General features: G+C 37.6%; 2 protein-coding genes across 2 annotated transcripts; both read left to right on the top strand.

The window, feature by feature from the left end:
- The first annotated feature begins 2,804 nt into the window (after positions 1-2,804).
- LOC141647083 (putative glutathione S-transferase) lies at positions 2,805-4,005 on the top strand. The gene is made up of 2 exons (XM_074455123.1): positions 2,805-3,204; positions 3,393-4,005. Exons 1-2 carry the CDS (start codon positions 2,887-2,889, stop codon positions 3,735-3,737), a joined length of 663 nt encoding a protein of 220 aa, XP_074311224.1. The 5' UTR covers positions 2,805-2,886; the 3' UTR covers positions 3,738-4,005.
- Positions 4,006-13,380: 9,375 nt separating this feature from the next.
- On the top strand, positions 13,381-14,125 carry LOC141648619 (secreted RxLR effector protein 161-like). The gene has a single exon (XM_074457347.1). The coding sequence runs from the start codon at positions 13,385-13,387 to the stop codon at positions 14,123-14,125; it is 741 nt and encodes a 246-aa protein (XP_074313448.1). The 5' UTR covers positions 13,381-13,384.
- The last annotated feature ends 3,153 nt before the right edge of the window (positions 14,126-17,278 follow it).

Here is a 17,278-nt window from a genome sequence, read left to right on the forward strand (position 1 = left end):
TCTCGTTGTATGTTGATGATATAGTCCAAGCTGGACAACTTGGAGATGATTAATGCCGCTAAGCAGTGGCTATCCTCTGTCTCTGAGATGAAGGATATGGGTGAAGCTAGGTATGTCCTAGGCGTGGAAATTGTGAGAGATCGTTCTAAGAAACTTCTTAGTTTGTCTCAAGAGTCATATATTAAAAAAAGTGTTGGAACGATTTAGGATGCATAATTCCAAACCCATTGATACTCCAGTTGAAAAGGGTAAAACTCTAAACATTGTTCAATGCCCTAAAACAGATTCAGAAAAAAAGCAAATGAGCAATGTTCCATATGCTAGAGCGATTGGTAGTTTGATGTATGTCATGTTATGTACACGGCCAGACATCTGCTATGCGGTTGGCTTGGTGAGTCGTTTCCAAAGCAACCCAGGACCTGCGCATTGGCAAGGAGCTAGTCAAGATAATCATGCGTTATCTTCGTGGTACAAGTGATCTAGTCCTATGCTTTCAAAGTGGAGACTTGAGGCTAAAGGGTTATTCAGATGTCGATTGAGGTGGTGATTTAGATGAGTCTAAATCGACCTCGGGATATGCTTTTATCCTTGGTAGAGGTGCAATATCTTAGTGCAGTAATAAGCAAGATTGCATTGCTTTGTCAACTATGGAAGTAGAGTATGTCGCTACTAGCCTTGCCGTTCAGGAGGCAATGTGGCTAAGGTGTTTTCTCCAGGATCTGAAACTTACTCCTAAAGTTGATGAACCTGTTGAAATGTTTTGTGACAATACTGCTGCTATCCAGTTTGCCCAAGATCCGAAATTCCATAGAAAGACCAAACATATTAAGAGGCGTTATCATTTTGTTCGAGACGCCATAAAGAATAAAGAGATAGCCATTAAGTATATATCGACTAACAAGATGATAGCTGATCCGTTAACTAAGCCTATTCCTAGAGATGTGTTCCGAGCTCATGTCAGGAGCTTAGGTTTGCGGAGGTTTTAGTTTTACGCTTATAATCTTGTTTAATGTTTTTGGCATGTATTGGATAATGGACTTCTATTGAGCATTATGGAATAAAATTTGTTTTTCTTCTATGAAATGTTCATGAGCATATGTTGCAGGTTAAGGCACGTTAGAGATGTCACCAAGCTAAATGATGCCTAGTCACACAGGTAATCGCCTCGATGCTAGTGGAGCATCAAGATGAGACTGAGTTGTGTTAGCACTTTGTGTGTATGGATGACGAAATTTATACTTCTGTAGTATAAATGGTCTATTGACTCGTTACATAGTCGCCTTAGTATGTCTAAGATGAGACTCCAAAAGAGTTGAGTATGGAATACATGTCTTTCATAATAAAGCTTCTGAAACCGAATCTTGAGTGTAGGATTGAGCATTGTGTATGCCAATCAGGCGACTCGGGTTAGATACTTGTGTAGTATCTAGACTTTGATTCGCATGACATAAAAGAGTGGCATGCCCACCGTAGTGGGAGCTATGTTGTGACACATATATCATACTATGTGTGTTTTGTCGACCGTTAGGAGTGTCAGATGATTCCCTAATATGTTGCTGTGTGAGCCCTTTTGGACTGTGTGTCCTATTTTGGTACGAAGCCCTTTGACTTGGAGGTATGAGATGAAATTGAGATTTGATGTAGCTACTTTAGTGTGATTTCGGAGAATCATAAAGTCGTTGGTTCAACGGGTCATGTTAGAAAAGCAGTCGAGTTGAGATGGATTTTCATTAGTGTCTAAGGAATGCTCAATTCAACTACACCATATTAAGCCCGGTTGGCGGTTATATTGTGTATATAACTACGTAACATGTTATAGCATAAAGGGACAGTGTATGCTGCGGTGTTGTTTGAATGATCTGGGGAATCGTTATTGTGAAAGTGCTATGTTAGTTTGATGGTGACTTAACATAACACTACTTGTTACATATTGGTCGCACGCCCCATTTTCCTGTATGAGATGTGATTGTTAATTTTGTTAAGATGTATTGTGATAAGCTTGGTTGTGTGACCAAGTAGGAGCATTGACTCGGTTGTGTGGCCGAGTGGGAGTATTGAATTTTGAACGGCCATCAATGTGGTGAATGTTACAAATTCTAAGAGTCATGTAATCTTCGTTATGGCTGAGATTGTGACTAAAACAAATGAGAAATTGAATATGTTTCAATGCTCATAAATCTCCATAAATCTCCTTGTTGTATAACTCACATATTGTGAGAGTATAAATAGTGGATTGATCTAAGCATAATCCATTCAACAACACATTAATCTAACACATAATCACAATGCAACAAAGCCACCATCATTTGAGCCTTTGGAACTTGGGGTGTGAACTACCTCCGGTGACTCTAGTAACCATCGATATCGGGTTTTTCGTGGTCAGAAATCGGCACGTCGATCTTCGTACCATTCCGCTATTAAGGTACGTATATTCTAACATTAATAAAATTTGTCATTTTTTAATATAAAATTAATGATAATATTTTATTAAGAAATATTTACATACGGAGTATTATTGTAAAATTATCGCCTTTTTATCAGTCTTATTTCAAACGAAAAATGTTCGTGAAACAAGAATTTGCCTTTCTTATTAGCTCAAACGTCATGGATGACATTTACAAATGAAGTTTCCACATTTCTAGATCGATCTCTCTTAGAATTTAGTGTCGTCAACAATTTTCTACACTTTTCTTTTGACCAAAGTAGTCGTATGTAGACTGTGTACTTCGTAGTAGTATTCAAACACTACACTAACTACGTACTCATCCTTTATTTAATTAGTTAATTAAATATATTATTATAAGAATAAATACTACTCCCCTGTGCATATTAGTGTATAACAACAACTCCAAAATAATTTACGTAATTATAATATCAAATTAAAAAATGGCTAAGAATGAAGTAATTTTGCTGGATTTTTGGCCTAGTTCGTTCGGGATGCGGGTCAGAATCGCTTTGGCCGAAAAAGGGGTGGAATATGAGTACAAAGATGAAGATTTGAGGAACAAGAGTGAGTTGCTCCTTAAGATGAACCCGATTCACAAGAAAATCCCGGTTCTTGTTCATAACAACAAGCCGGTTTGTGAATCGAGCATCATTGTTCAATACATTGATGAGGTTTGGACCGACAAGAGCCCTTTGTTGCCTTCTGACCCGTATCAGAGAGCTCAGGCTCGGTTTTGGGCTGATTTTATCGACAAGAAGGTATCATGCTTGTTTCTAAATTTTAAAGTACAAATAATACGGTTTTACAATAAGTTAATGCAAAATGAAAGTTAAAATTTATATTTATAAAACGACTTCATAATAAATAGTACAGAGAATACGTAACAAGAAAATTGTGGTAAATGATAAAATTGGTACTAACATTAAGAAAATGTGACATGTAACAGACATACGACGGGACAAAGAAGATATGGACGTCAAAAGGCGAGGAACAAGAGGTCGCAAAGAAAGAATTCATAGAACATTTGAAGGTATTGGAGGAACAACTCGGAGACAAGCCATACTTTGGTGGCGACACATTTGGGTACGTTGATGTGTCATTGATCCCGTTTTACAGTTGGTTTTACATTTTGGAAACCGAGGGAAACTTCAAGATTGAAGAATCGAACCCAAAGATCATAGATTGGGCTAAGAGGTGTATGCAGAGGGAAAGCGTCGCTAAAACTCTCCCAGATCAGAAAAAACTTAACGACTTTGTCCAAGAGTATAAGAAGAAGCTTGGCGTTGAGTGAAAATTGAACAATGGCAGTATATATGTCACTGGATAGTATCGAGTTTTGATACCACCTTTACATAGTTTTTGAAATATCCTTTCCTGCTATCACTGGGTGGCTTTATCTCATATCGAAATAATTTAGGTTTTTGCTTATGTTGGCATGAGGTTATATCACTCTTATTGGGACTTGGGTTGTGTTTGTCTTGAGCCATTGTGTTATGTTTTTGTGTATACGGAGTATTATTTTTGTTTCGTCCAATAAAGAGGCTTTTGTGCTTTTGTAAGTAGTGTTTATGAGGTATGGACGTCAGGTAGTCCTCCATCTTATTACCCTCTTTAATCCACACCAAAGGTAACACTTGATTTATCACACTTGTCGAGATACGTTTTGTAACGTGATTATCTTTAGTTAATTTGTGAAGAGAAGAGCTGAACTGAACCTAACCAGCAAACTGAATAAAGCTGAACTGAATAGAGCTAAACTGAACTGAAATGAGTTGAAATTAAGTCCAAAAGAACATAGCCTAAGCATAAATGAAATAACTTCTACAGGTAGTGCGATGGTTTATCTTTAGAGTGCAAAGATTCACTAGCAGTGTTCTCTCCACAGACACGAAAACCCCTCGCGCAATCCTTGCACTCCACATGTTAAGGATGTATCATCATGTATTTCTTAGAAGCTGTAAAACCAGGCACAAATTTAGACATGGCAAAAATTCGTACTCATCAGAGCTGAGCTGAGCAGAACATCAGAATAGAGGGCCTGAATTTGAATCGAAAACTAAATTGACCAAACAAAATATGATCTGACCTTAATGTTTATTGCCCTGTACTTACTATTATTTCTAAATAACTCAATTACAACACATAGCTGATATAATCCGAATTAGCGTAACCTGAATGCATGCATACCCAAATTGAACAAAACCCCGTTCCCGAGTGTAAATGTGGCTTGTATACCGAGTTAACCATAAATAAGGGCCCGAATTTTCACATTTTTTTCTGTAAAGGACTTGAGTGGGTAAATCCGTTAACTATTATATAAAATATAAAAATCATTAATAAAGACGGTCTTATGAACGTACCATGTTCCTTAGGTAAGATGCAACAATTGTAAACTTTATTCTCTGTGTGGTTCATTTCAGCATAAAAAAGAACCATTACTTTAGATCCAGAGCCTGTTGGGCGAGCAAAAAAGTTCAAATGAGTATCGAGATATCCACTTGGAAACCGAAACGGGCGCACTGCCCTATTCATAATCAGAACCCTAATACTAGGGCAGAGCAAAAAAATCCGATTATCCAAACTGATCCGATATCCGATCTGAATCTGATCCGAATGTTTGGATATCTGATCCGAAAGTTAAGTTTGGTTTGGATATCTAATCCGAAATCTTTGGTTTTGGTTTGGATATGGATATTAGAATTAAAACATTTGGATATCCGATCCGATCCGAAACTATAGTTTTCTAGTATAATTTCGAGAAAATAAAATTTTATTGATACAACAACTTAATTAATGTTTAAAATATTAGAGAAATATCTAGGTGGTACTTAAATTTTATGTCGAGAACATTGGAATAAGAATACTAAAAAAAATCATCATGTAAGACTAATGAATAAAATCGTGTTTCAAACTTAATTTTAAAGTAAATTCTAAAGTATGGATATCCGCATCCGATCCGATTATTTTGGATACCCGAACATTGGATATCCGAAACATTTGGTTTGGATATTGGATATCTAACTTCAGGATTTTTAATATGGATATCCGATCCGAACTAGCACTTTGGATCAAATACCTGATCCATACTCTGCCCTACCTAATACCATATTGATAAAGCAAAAAAAGATTAGAAACAAATAATGATTATTCCAAACAAAATAATTGAAATGAAGAGAAATTGAGAGGAGAAAACCTTCTCCTCCTTGTAATGTGCTAAAGCGAGCAAGGCTCACTGTCGAAAGTAACTGCGCCCATCAACCTTAGTTTCAGTTACAGGAAATCTGAATCTGAATCTGAAAAATTATCCAATGAGCTAACAAAATTGAGATCATCCTCCTTTGAGAGATTTCCACAAACGTCAATCATGAAGGTTTCTGGACAGACTACTGTCTAGGAATACTCGGCCGAGTATGGGAATACTCGACCGAGTAGAGGATACTCGGTCGAGTATACTTTATACTCGACCGAGTATCCGGTCTGACGGAGATTATTTCCGCGGTTTGATTAGAGACGGGTAGAGTTATAAATTAAGATTCACTGTTTCACTTGTTACGTTTGACAAAACCTAAAACATTCTACGTAACTCTAATCCTCTCTAATCTCTCCCAAGAGCGTTGATGGTCCGTGAGTCCTTATCATTTTCTCTCTTGCGTCGATTTCTTTGGTAAGTCTCTAGTTCTTTGTAATCGGCTAATAGATTGTCTTTTAGGGTTTGGCCCTAATGATTGTTTTGGGTTAATATGGGGGTTTATTAGGGTTTGATCATCATATGTGTGTTGATTGTTGATTATCATTGTTGTAGGTGATGATGTGGTATTTGTTATGCATTTGTATGATTGATTGTAGCGTAGCGGATTGCGAAAAGGTAGGGTTTCCCTTCTCAATTCCCACTTAATTGATTTGAGATTATGTTGTATTGTGTACGATTGATTGTCTGCTGATCTTTGTGGGAGCGTTGGTGTTGATGTTGGTGTGGTGTTGGTGTTGTGATGATTGTGGTGGAGTCACTTGCGGGAGTGACTTCACACCCTAGTTCGCCCTCCGTGAAACCCGTCATGGGAGGGGATGTGCACATAAAGGGACAGGAATATTGCTCGTTGATGAGCGGGGCTTAGGTGGGGATTGGCTGCGGTCCCCCTCTAGCGGCGAGGATTACCTGTTGCAATGGGTAATCTGGCAGGGCTACACACTTTGGTGTGTAGTCGGTTACTGTGTAAGATCGGGAGACCGGGGAGGATGATGATCAGCTGGTTGCCTTTTGTACTTGTCTTACTTTGATTATTCAGTAACTGACCCCTGTTAGAACACATTGGATTGATGATGCCAAGTCCCTTTGTTATTTGATTGTTTGTTCTTAGTTGAAATAATTAGTGATTGAAGCAATCAAATGGACTTTCAACAATGATTCAAGATGATCAAGCTAATCAAGGAAGTCAAGACAATGATATTTTCCAAACCTTAGTCGACATATGTAAGAGTAAGTGTAACATTCTCATTTAAGTAAAGTAATGACAAAGCCATGCAACAGTACGCTGTACTGTGGTTTCTGGTACTATCATACGGAGGAGGAATTTCGACCAAATGTTTTTAAGTGTCAAAACTTTGCAAATTTTAAACCTTAAACATTTGAATTTTCAAAAGCTTGAAAATAATCTGAAATTTTGGAGTCACAAGCCCACTTGACTAAGTCTCTAGATTTGTGCAAACACCTTTTACTAAAATGGCAAAGAAGACTTGTCAAACTTCTAAAGTAAGAAAAGCTTTTTGCCATTTTGGTAAATTGTCACATGTTGAGTGTAGAAGCTTAAGTTTTCTGATTTCTTAAGCCCCAAGCCTATAGTCTAACACTTACCATCACTCAAAGCTATCATTTTAATATTGGATTTAATCTTTCTAAGTTGTACTTACCTAGGACTAAATCCACTATAAATAGAGTGTCTTAGTCACATTTATTTCTCAAGACTTCCAAAGCATTTATTGTAAAAACCTTGCAAATCATTTGTGCATTCAAAGCTTTGTTCTTCAAGTATTTGCAAAACGTTTTTCTGATTTTAAGTCTTCAAAGTTGTTTTCGAAAAAGCTGTAAAACCTCCATATATCAGTTCGCTGTACTGTGATATAATGAGTTTGTTTCATGATTCTCGTGTTAGATCTTCATTGTGATCTCCATGTTCATTTAGTGAACTTTTGAGATTCAAGATTCTGTAACACCTTGAGATATAACCCATAAACTCTTGAAGAGGAGTAGCTTTAAGTTTGAGTGCAACCGGAGTAGGTTGGCGAGTTATTTTCATTGTAAGGGGTTTATTAAGTTTGAGTAAATTTCTAAACAAGCAATAAAATAACGGTTGGACGTAGGCCTCGGAGTAGAGGCTGAACCAATTTTTAAAATGTCGTTTGTTTGTTCATTTACTTTTACGTTCTTCCACTTTGCTATTTCTCGCATGTACCTAATCAAGTTCTGTGTCACAGTCACCTATACTGTGACATAGAACTGCTGTACCTTCTTGTGAACTTACATTCAATTAAGTTTTTCAAGTCTTATACTTCTTTATTCTTAGCTTAAAGTAACTAATCAACTAAGTTAAGGATAAAATTTTTAAAAGGTTCACCTAATTCACCCCCTCCCCCTCTTAGGTGTTAATAGTTCTTAACTCTTCAATTGGTATCAGAGCCTCGTGCTCTTGATATTGGTTAAATCCAAAGAGTTGATCCTATAGTTATGGACGATTCAAAACACACTAAGTATCCCATTTTCAAGGGAGAAAACTATGCCTGGTGGAAACATCGCATGGAGCACTATGTCAAAAGTGTGGACTATGAATGTTGGTTAATCATTCAAAAGGGTCCCCTCAAAATCGAAGTGACTAATGGTGATGACACTAGCTCCTTGAAAAGTGAGGATAAGTATGTTGAGGCCGACTATAAGAAAATCGAGAAAAACTCTAAGGCCATGTCCATTCTTCAATATGGGATCGGTGACCAAGAGATTAATCGTATATCTGGATGTGCTTCGGCCAAAGAGATTTGGGACACCCTAAGCCTTGCTTATGAGGGAACGTCACAAGTCAAGAAATACCGTATTGATCTTCTCATGCAACAATATGAGATGTTCAATATGGAACGAGATGAGTCAATTAATAGTTTGTCTTCACGTTTTTCTAGTATTGTCAATGACCTTAAGAGTTTAGGTGGGAGTTTTCAATTCGAGGATTTAGTCCGTAAAATCCTTCGTAGCCTAACTGAAAAGTGGCAACCGAAGGTTACGGCTATTGAGGAAGCTAAGGACCTTTCATTGCTCACCCTTGATGAACTTATGGGCTCACTTATGGCTCATGAGTTAACTCTCATGAATCGTTCTAGTGAAAGCTCTAAAGGGAAAGGACTCACTCTTAAAGCTCTCTCAAGTGATGAGGAGGATGAAGATGATGAGTTTGCAATGTTCACTAAAAATATTGTTGGCATGATCAATGGTCGAAACTCTCAAAGGTATAGCAACAACTCTAGTAAACGCTGTTTTCCTAAGAGAAGATCTAACTCCACTATTGGTTGCTTTAAATGTGGCGACAAAGGTCACCAAATCAAGGAATGCCCAAAGTGGAACGATATCAAATCTAAGGAAAAACGTGAGTTTGCAAAACGTGATTACAAAAACAAAGTAATGACTGCTATTTGGGGCATGTCTGATTCTGAAGAGGACGATGTCCTTGAGGATGAATTAGACGCCAAACTTAGCATCTCGTCCAGTTCCTCAAAAAATGCTTCCAAATCATCAAAGAAAGAAGACATCAAGTGTCTTATGGCTCACTCTGCAGATTCAGACTCTGATTCAGACCATGAGGTAATTAAGCTCAATAAAAAGGTTCGATCTTTCTCTAAAGACAAAGTTTGTCTCCTCCTAGATCAATTCATAGATAAATGTCGTGTCCAAACTAATAAGTTGGAAGCTATGCAAATCGAAATTGAGGACATAGCTGAGGAAAATGTAGTCCTAAAAGAAAGTCTAAATGAGAATGATCAACCTAGTTCCATGTTGAGTCTTGAGAAAGAAATCAAAAAGCTTCGAAAACAAAATTTGTTTTTAGCCAACAAAATTGATGAAACCGATGCAACAGATCCCTGCACTGTTGCATCCAGTTCTAACAAAGGAAATGTGTCATCATTAACTCAAGAACGTGACCAACTTCTGATTGACTTAGCTACTCGTAACAACGAAAAGGACGATCTTGTTAAAATTGCTGAAATGTTAAATGATGAGTCTAGTCATGTCAAAAGTGCCTTAGAACGAGCTCAAAAATCAAATGATGACCTTCTTGCTTAAATTGAGATGTTAAAAAGAGCTGAACAGACTCATGCCACAGAGGTCTCTACTGTGGCATCTGAATCGAGAAAAGAAGTAGATATTCTCACGAAATTAGTGTCTTCTTTAACTAAGGAACGTGACATTCTTCTAGCTGACCTCAAATTATGTCAAAGGGATAATAAACAATTGGAAAAATTGGGATATTACTTAGTGACGAAGCAAGACTTGCAAAATAAGTTTTCGACAATTTAGGTAAATTGAATCTTAATCATCTTACTAAAATCGAAACATTGACTAAAAAGCTAGATGAGGCTAAGATGTTCTACTTAAAATGGGAAGGAAGTCGGAATGTTTTGGAGTTTCTCCTGAAACAATCACAAGAATATGAAAAATTTGCAAAGAATGCTGGACTTGGTTTCAAATGCAACAGTAGCACACACTGTTGCACTCGAAACCAGGATCCAAGTCAAACTGACTTCCGAAGAAGAAAGTATGCTGGTCTTCCTGAGTACATCATTTGTAACTACTGTGGCAAAACAGGTCATGAGTTTAATGGTTGTGACAAAAGAGTCCGTGACTTAGAAAGAAACACTAAAAATGCTAAACAAGTGTGGATAAAGAAAGAGGAAGTCAAAAAGGTCGTTGTCAAGAAGGAGCCCAAACTTGTTTGGGTTCCTAAACTAAATGTTTGATTTCTTATAGGCATTAGTGAGGGGCAGCAGCAATTGGTACTTAGACAGTGGATGCTCTCGTCACATGACGGGAGATGAAAACCAATTCCTCTCGCTAGAAGCCTACGATGGTGGCATGGTGACTTTTGGCGACAACAAGAAAGGTGAAATCATTGGTATTGGAAAAGTTGGTAAGTCAAAGTCATTATGCGTGGACAAAGTGTTGCTTGTCAAAGGTTTGAAACACAATCTCTTGAGCATTTCACAACTATGTGATCGAGGTAATATTGTTGAATTTCTTGCTAGTGAATGTAGAATCATCAATAGAAAAACTAGAGAACTCATACTTGAAGGTAAACGTGTCAAAGATGTCTACATGACTAACTTATATTCATTGTCGGGTCAATCATTATCATGCATGAGTGTTCAAAAGAACGACCCTTGGCTTTGGCACAAACGACTTGGTCATGTAAATGCTAAGACACTTAACACCCTCAAGAGACTTGATCTAGTTGACGGCATTCCTAACATTAAGTTTGAATTTAAATCACTTTGCGATGATTGTGTTAAAGGAAAACAAGTTAAATGCTTTTTTAAATCCAAAAAGGTTGTTAGCACTTCCTTATCTCTTGAACTCATTCATATTGATTTATGTGGCCCCATGCGAGTTGTGAGTAGAGGTGGAAGTCGTTTTATTTGTGTCATTGTAGATGACTTCACAAGATTTGTTTGGCTTCTCTTCTTAAGTTCTAAGGATCAAACATTTGATGAGTTCTTAATTTGGGTCAAAAAGGTTCAAAACAAATTTGGTTATAAACTTGTCTCATTGAGATCCGACCATGGAACCGAGTTTGAGAACTCGTCATTTGAATCTTATTGTAATGAGAATGGTGTTAGTCATAACTTCTCGGCCGCAAGAACCCCACAACAAAATGGGGTTGTGGAACGAATGAATCGAACTCTTGAAAATATGGCTAGAACCATGCTCATTAGCTCTAAAGTTCCTAAGAATTTTTGGGCCGAAGCCGTAAACACATCTTGTTATATTTAGAGAAAATTGTTGATTACAGCCTTTTAAAAATCACTTTTTGAAAATTACAGCCTTATATAATTTTTTTTTAAAAATTACATCCAAAATATTACTTTTCTTCTAAAATTGCACCAACTTGAGGTTTTCGGTGAATTTTGATGATGTTTTTATGATGTTTGGGGTGATTAATTGGTTTGTGTCAAGGAGAGGTAAGAAATCTGGGTAAGTAGGCTCTCAAATAATAAAGGATACATCATAAAAACATCATCAAAAATCACCAAAAACCTCAAGTTGGTGCAATTTTAGAAGAAAAGTAATATTTTGGATGTAATTTTCAAAAAAAATTATATAAGGCTGTAATTTTCAAAAAGTGATTTTTAAAAGGCTGTAATCAACAATTTTCTCTTATATTTACAACCGTGTCATGATTAGAAAAATCATTGAGAAAACTCCCTATGAACTATTACGAGGAAGAAAACCTAACCTTTCACATTTAAAATGCTTTGGTAGTAAATGCTTTGTGCACAATAATGGAAAAGACAACCTTGGCAAATTTGATGCTCGTAATGATGAAGGAGTTTTTGTTGGTTATTCCGATCATACTAAAGCCTATAAGGTTTATAACAAAAGGACTATGAAAATGGAAGAAAGCATTCATGTAATATTTGACGAATCTAGTCTTTTTGTGTCAAACACACAGGTTGATGATGAGGATGATGAATATGATGACGACTTTGAGATTGGTTTGATACGACATGATATGGATCAAGTGGTAGAAGAGGTGAGCAAATGATTGGAGCCACTGTTGCATGAGGAGGATGTCCAAAACTCAGGGGGAACTAATCGTCCTCCTACACAAGATGATGCTACCTCATCCAGGGGAAACACGGATGGTGAAGAACGGCCCAATCTAAACATAAATGAACCACAATCACCTCCTTCAAACAATCCTCATGCAACAGTCCCCTCTACTGTTGCGGACGAACAAACCGAATTCTCTAACTCACTTATCCCCAAGAAATGGAAACATCAAAGCTCACATCATTTATCAAACTTAACCAGTGACCTAACCTCTGGAATAAAAACCAGATCATCGCTTCAAAATTTCTGTGCACACAATGCCTTCATCTCAAAAATTGAACCAGACTATGTCACAAAGAGCCTTGACCGATGAATCTTTGGGTGATTGCAATGCAAGAGGAATTGGAGCAATTCGAAAGGAACAAGGTATGGCATCTTGTCCCTAGGCCCTCCCAACGATCGTAATTGGTACACGGTGGGTCTTTCGCAATAAGCTAGATGATGTTGGAGAAATCGTAAGGAATAAAGCTAGACTAGTGGTGCAAGGTTTTAACCAACAAGAAGGAATTGATTACGATGAAACCTTTCCACCGGTAGCCAGGCTTGAAGCCATACGAATGCTTGTAGCTTTTGCGTCTTTTCAAGGTATAAAGCTTTTTCAAATGGATGTCAAAACCGCATTTTTAAATGGATACCTTGATGAAGAAGTGTTTGTTGAACAACCTCCGGGCTTTATAAACAACGAGTTTCCCAACCACGTTTTTAAACTAGATAAAGCACTTTATGGTTTAAAACAGGCTCCTAGGGCTTGGTATGATAGGCTTTCAAAGTTTCTATTGGAAAATGGTTTCATACGTGGGTCTATGGATAAAACGTTGTTTATCAAGTCACAAGGAGATGAACTGTTGCTTGTTCAAGTATATGTCGATGACATTATTTTTGGAGCAACTAAAAATGTTCTTTATAAGTACTTTTCTGATTTGATGACTTCGAAATTTGAAATGAGTATGATGGGAGAATTTGGATTCTTTCTTGGTCTTCAAATCAAACAATGTGAAAATGGAACGATGATTCACCAACAAAATTACTTAAAAGAAATGCTAAGTAAGTTTGGGTTGACTAATTCTAATCCTATGCCTACACCAATGGTGTCTAAAGTCAAGCTTGACAAAGACGAAAACGGTAAGAGCATTAGTGAAAAGGTATATCGAGGTATGATCGGTTCCTTACTTTACTTAACCGCTAGTCGACCCGACATACAATTTAGTGTGTGTGCTTGTGCCCGTTTCCAAGCAAATCCTAAAGAATCACATTTCAAAGCCGTCAAACGGATTTTTAGGTATTTGATTGGAACACAAGGGCTTTATCTTTGGTACCCAACTCACTACGAACTTGATCTTGTAGGTTTTTCGGATGCGGACTATGCCGGTGATACATTGGATAGGAAAAGCACTTCGGGCATTGCTACTTTCCTAGGACCGTGTCTCATTTCGTGGGCTTCTAAGAAGCAAAACACCGTTGCATTGTCCACGGCCGAAAGCGAATATGTGAGTGACGCTCTATGTTGTGCACAAATTCTTTGGGTACGTCAACAATTGCATGATTATGGCCTTACTTTCGAGACTACCCCTATTTTTTGTGACAACACTTGTGCAATTAATATTTCAAAGAATCCTATACAACACTCACGAACTAAACACATCGACATACGACATCATTTTCTACGTGATCAAGTTGAGAAAGGTAATATTTGTCTAAGCTTTTGTAAAACGGAAAATCAAATTGCGGACATCCTTACAAAACCGTTAGAAAGAGAACAATTCGAAAGACTTCGGTCGGAAATTGGTTTATTAGGTGACATATCGCTAAATTAAATTACTTTTTCCAATGATTGATTAGAGGGAGGATTTACATGTAATTGAATTTTAGTTAATGTGGTTAAATGCATGCAAATGTCGAACAAAATGAAATTAACAACCGTCTGTGTGCACTTGAGTTATTTTTGCATTGAGCTTCCCAAATCACTTTATGTCCCATCATACCTAAAAGCCTACACCCTAGCCTCACTCTCTCAACACTCAACCGTCCCTTCACCTTGATTAATTACACCTACCCCTCATTTATTTCCATGTTTCCACTAACACTCCCTATTACCCACTAAACAAAACCAACCCTCACCTTTTTCGGATTCCCAAACCGCCAATACCCTTTCCCTTTCCACTCTCTTAAAATGCCTCGAATGTTTTCAAAAGAAGTTCTTCAACTCAGAAATACTTTCATTCCAAAATATATTGCCAAGAAGAAAATGGCTCCCAAAACCGCTGTCAAACCAAATGAGATCATCTCTGCCACTGCCAAGCCAACCGTTGCACGAAAGAAGACAACCGCCAAAAGGGGCGGTGGTCGTGGCAGAGGTGGTAGAAGTAGGAATCCTCCTATCTCTCTACAATTAGATGCTGCGGTGGACTATGACACCGATGAGGAAGACTCCGGTTCTAAGGGAACCAAAAAGAATGAAGACATTCGAAAATCAAGTGATGTTGTCGAAACAAATGAAAAAGGAGATCACTCAAGTGAGATGAAAGAGGGGGAACTTGAAAGTGAGAAATCAAAAGAGGGTAAAGAAAGCAAAGAAAAATCGGAGGGAGACAATGAAAAATCAAAAGAAAGTGAGGAAAAAGTAGAGGGAGACAACGAAAAATCAAAAGAAAGTGAGGAAAAATCAAAAGAAAATGAAGGGGACTCAAAAGAAGAGGAAAATAAGGAGAATAGTGAAAATGAAAAGGATGCTACTGAAAAAAATGATGATGATGTGCTGTTGAAAGATTTGGTGAGTGAAAGTTTAGAGAAGGATGAGATGAGTAAAATTGATGCAACTGTGGCTTCCACTGTTGAAGAAGAAATGGGTCTCAATGCTGAAAAAATTAATGAAGATCCAAAAACTGTTTCAACGAAGACGGCGCATGTTGAAGTGGTAGTTGATGTTGAGGATCATGGTGATGCCAATGAGATGTTTGATGATGGGCTTGATCCATTATTTTCGAAACCGGCATCAAGAACCCGGTCCAAGCGAAAGATGCTTGAAATCTTCGGTGATGATGATGATGTGACACCGGAGGCATCCCCTCCAAAACCCAAAGTTACTCAAAGGAAAAGGGGATCCGGATAAAAAACCAAAGCACCCAAACGGGCTCGTTATCATCGGGATTTGCCAAGCATAGATGAGAATGAAATCATTGAGGAGAAGGTTCCACTCAACACATGCATGGACCTTGTTATTGCTCCTTATGCCGAATCATTCAAGAATGACTGTAACGACAAATTTTGTATTGCGATAACTGAAATACAAAACAAGGAAACAAAATGAGTTTTTATTAATATCAGAAAAGTTCGTGTACAATCTCTAATAATCCTTTGATTCTAACTAAACAAACAGGGTACGCGTGCACGATCCACGTAGGGGGTGCGCGTGCGTTTTGCAGGGGGTGCGCGTGTAGAGGGTGTATGCACTCTACGCGCGACGTTGACTTGTACTCTTGAGAGGGTCGAACGACTTGAGTCTCTCTTGAATGTTTGAATGTTTGAATATTCGAGTTTGAATGTTTGAATATTCGAGTTTGAATGTTTGAGTTTTCTTGCGCAGGCGGCACGAATTTGTTGTGCTTGTTGACTGCTTACGTTGAATTTCACGAGATTTTCAGAGAGAATTCCAGAGCTTTTCTTTTCTTCGAGTTTTTCTATCCTTGAAATGAATGAACTTCGCTCTATTTATAGAAAAAGTTCGGGCTTTCTTGGGCTTAGGGTTGCGGGCCCATTTATCGGCCCGTTTGCAATTTTAGCCCAATTTGACTTCTGTTTGGACCCGAATAACTCAGAATGACCCAAATTTGATTTAAAAGGGACAAAAATAATTAAATTGAGTAATTTATTTATTATTAACTCAAATTAATTAATTTCTGTATTTTCGACATTTAAATAAAATTTTAATGCCTACAAATTGCTCCCTCGAGACCTTGTCATGCCCACTTTTGAAGTGTTTCAGCGTGGCGGGGTCTCGACACATTCTTTTGGTTTGACTTGGAAGTCGACGACCGTCCATCATGTTGCATCAATAGCATTTTTTTTTTTTTTTTTTTTTTTTTTTTTTTTTTTTTTTCGGCCATCCTGTCATTATCTGACTTGGCGGATGGTTGGCGAACTGTTTCGACTTTCTTTGGAGCCGTCTTGTTCCTCGAAAGCAGGACGACACTGACGGTTGAGCGAGTAAAGTAATTCCTAGTTTCTTTATTGTGCATAGCAGCTGCCCATATCATCGACGTCGACGTCGAAGAACAGAGGTAGTTTCGTTCTTACTCAATTTCCCTCCAGCATATTAGCTCATAGTTGAAGGGATGCATACTTCGTTCGAACTTTAGTTGAAACTAACTGCCAGTATACATTTTTTTTGTCTTACGCGCATGCCTCCTTTTGATAATATTATGAATAACTACGACGAGAAGCATTTGTCTTCACTTAAATGAGAAGGGCCGTCTTCGTACTAAGCTTAGGCCTGCTTATTTAAACTTGATTTTCTGCTACTTTTATACTTCCAAATGATGAGATGGATTATGGTGCTGAACAGAGATACTTTTTATTTACAATCTTAGGTAAGTTTATGGTCTATATGGTGGAATTGTGCAATTTGGGTTAACCTTTCACCCTCTCTATCAATTTGTACATTGACGTTTTTTTTTTTTTTTTTTTTTTTTTTTTTTTTTTATGTAGTAACCATATGAGATGCTTCGTGGACATGTATATTTTGCCTCATTTGCTTCTTGTATGCTTATTATTCACTCTTGACGGACATTTTTTTTTTTGAAACAGGTATACACCTCGACATGGCGCACTTTGTTGAACGTCTCAAGGGTGATCGAAAATACTTGTGTATTAACAATGGTGACCATGGTGAAGAGTCCGAGACCAGCCTTCCTGTTTACAAATCATTATTGCGTGCTCAACGTGAACTGGTTAATACTATTACCCCGACG

The sequence above is a fragment of the Silene latifolia genome, chromosome 3 (genome assembly GCF_048544455.1).
Source record: "Silene latifolia isolate original U9 population chromosome 3, ASM4854445v1, whole genome shotgun sequence".
NCBI lineage: Eukaryota > Viridiplantae > Streptophyta > Magnoliopsida > Caryophyllales > Caryophyllaceae > Silene > Silene latifolia.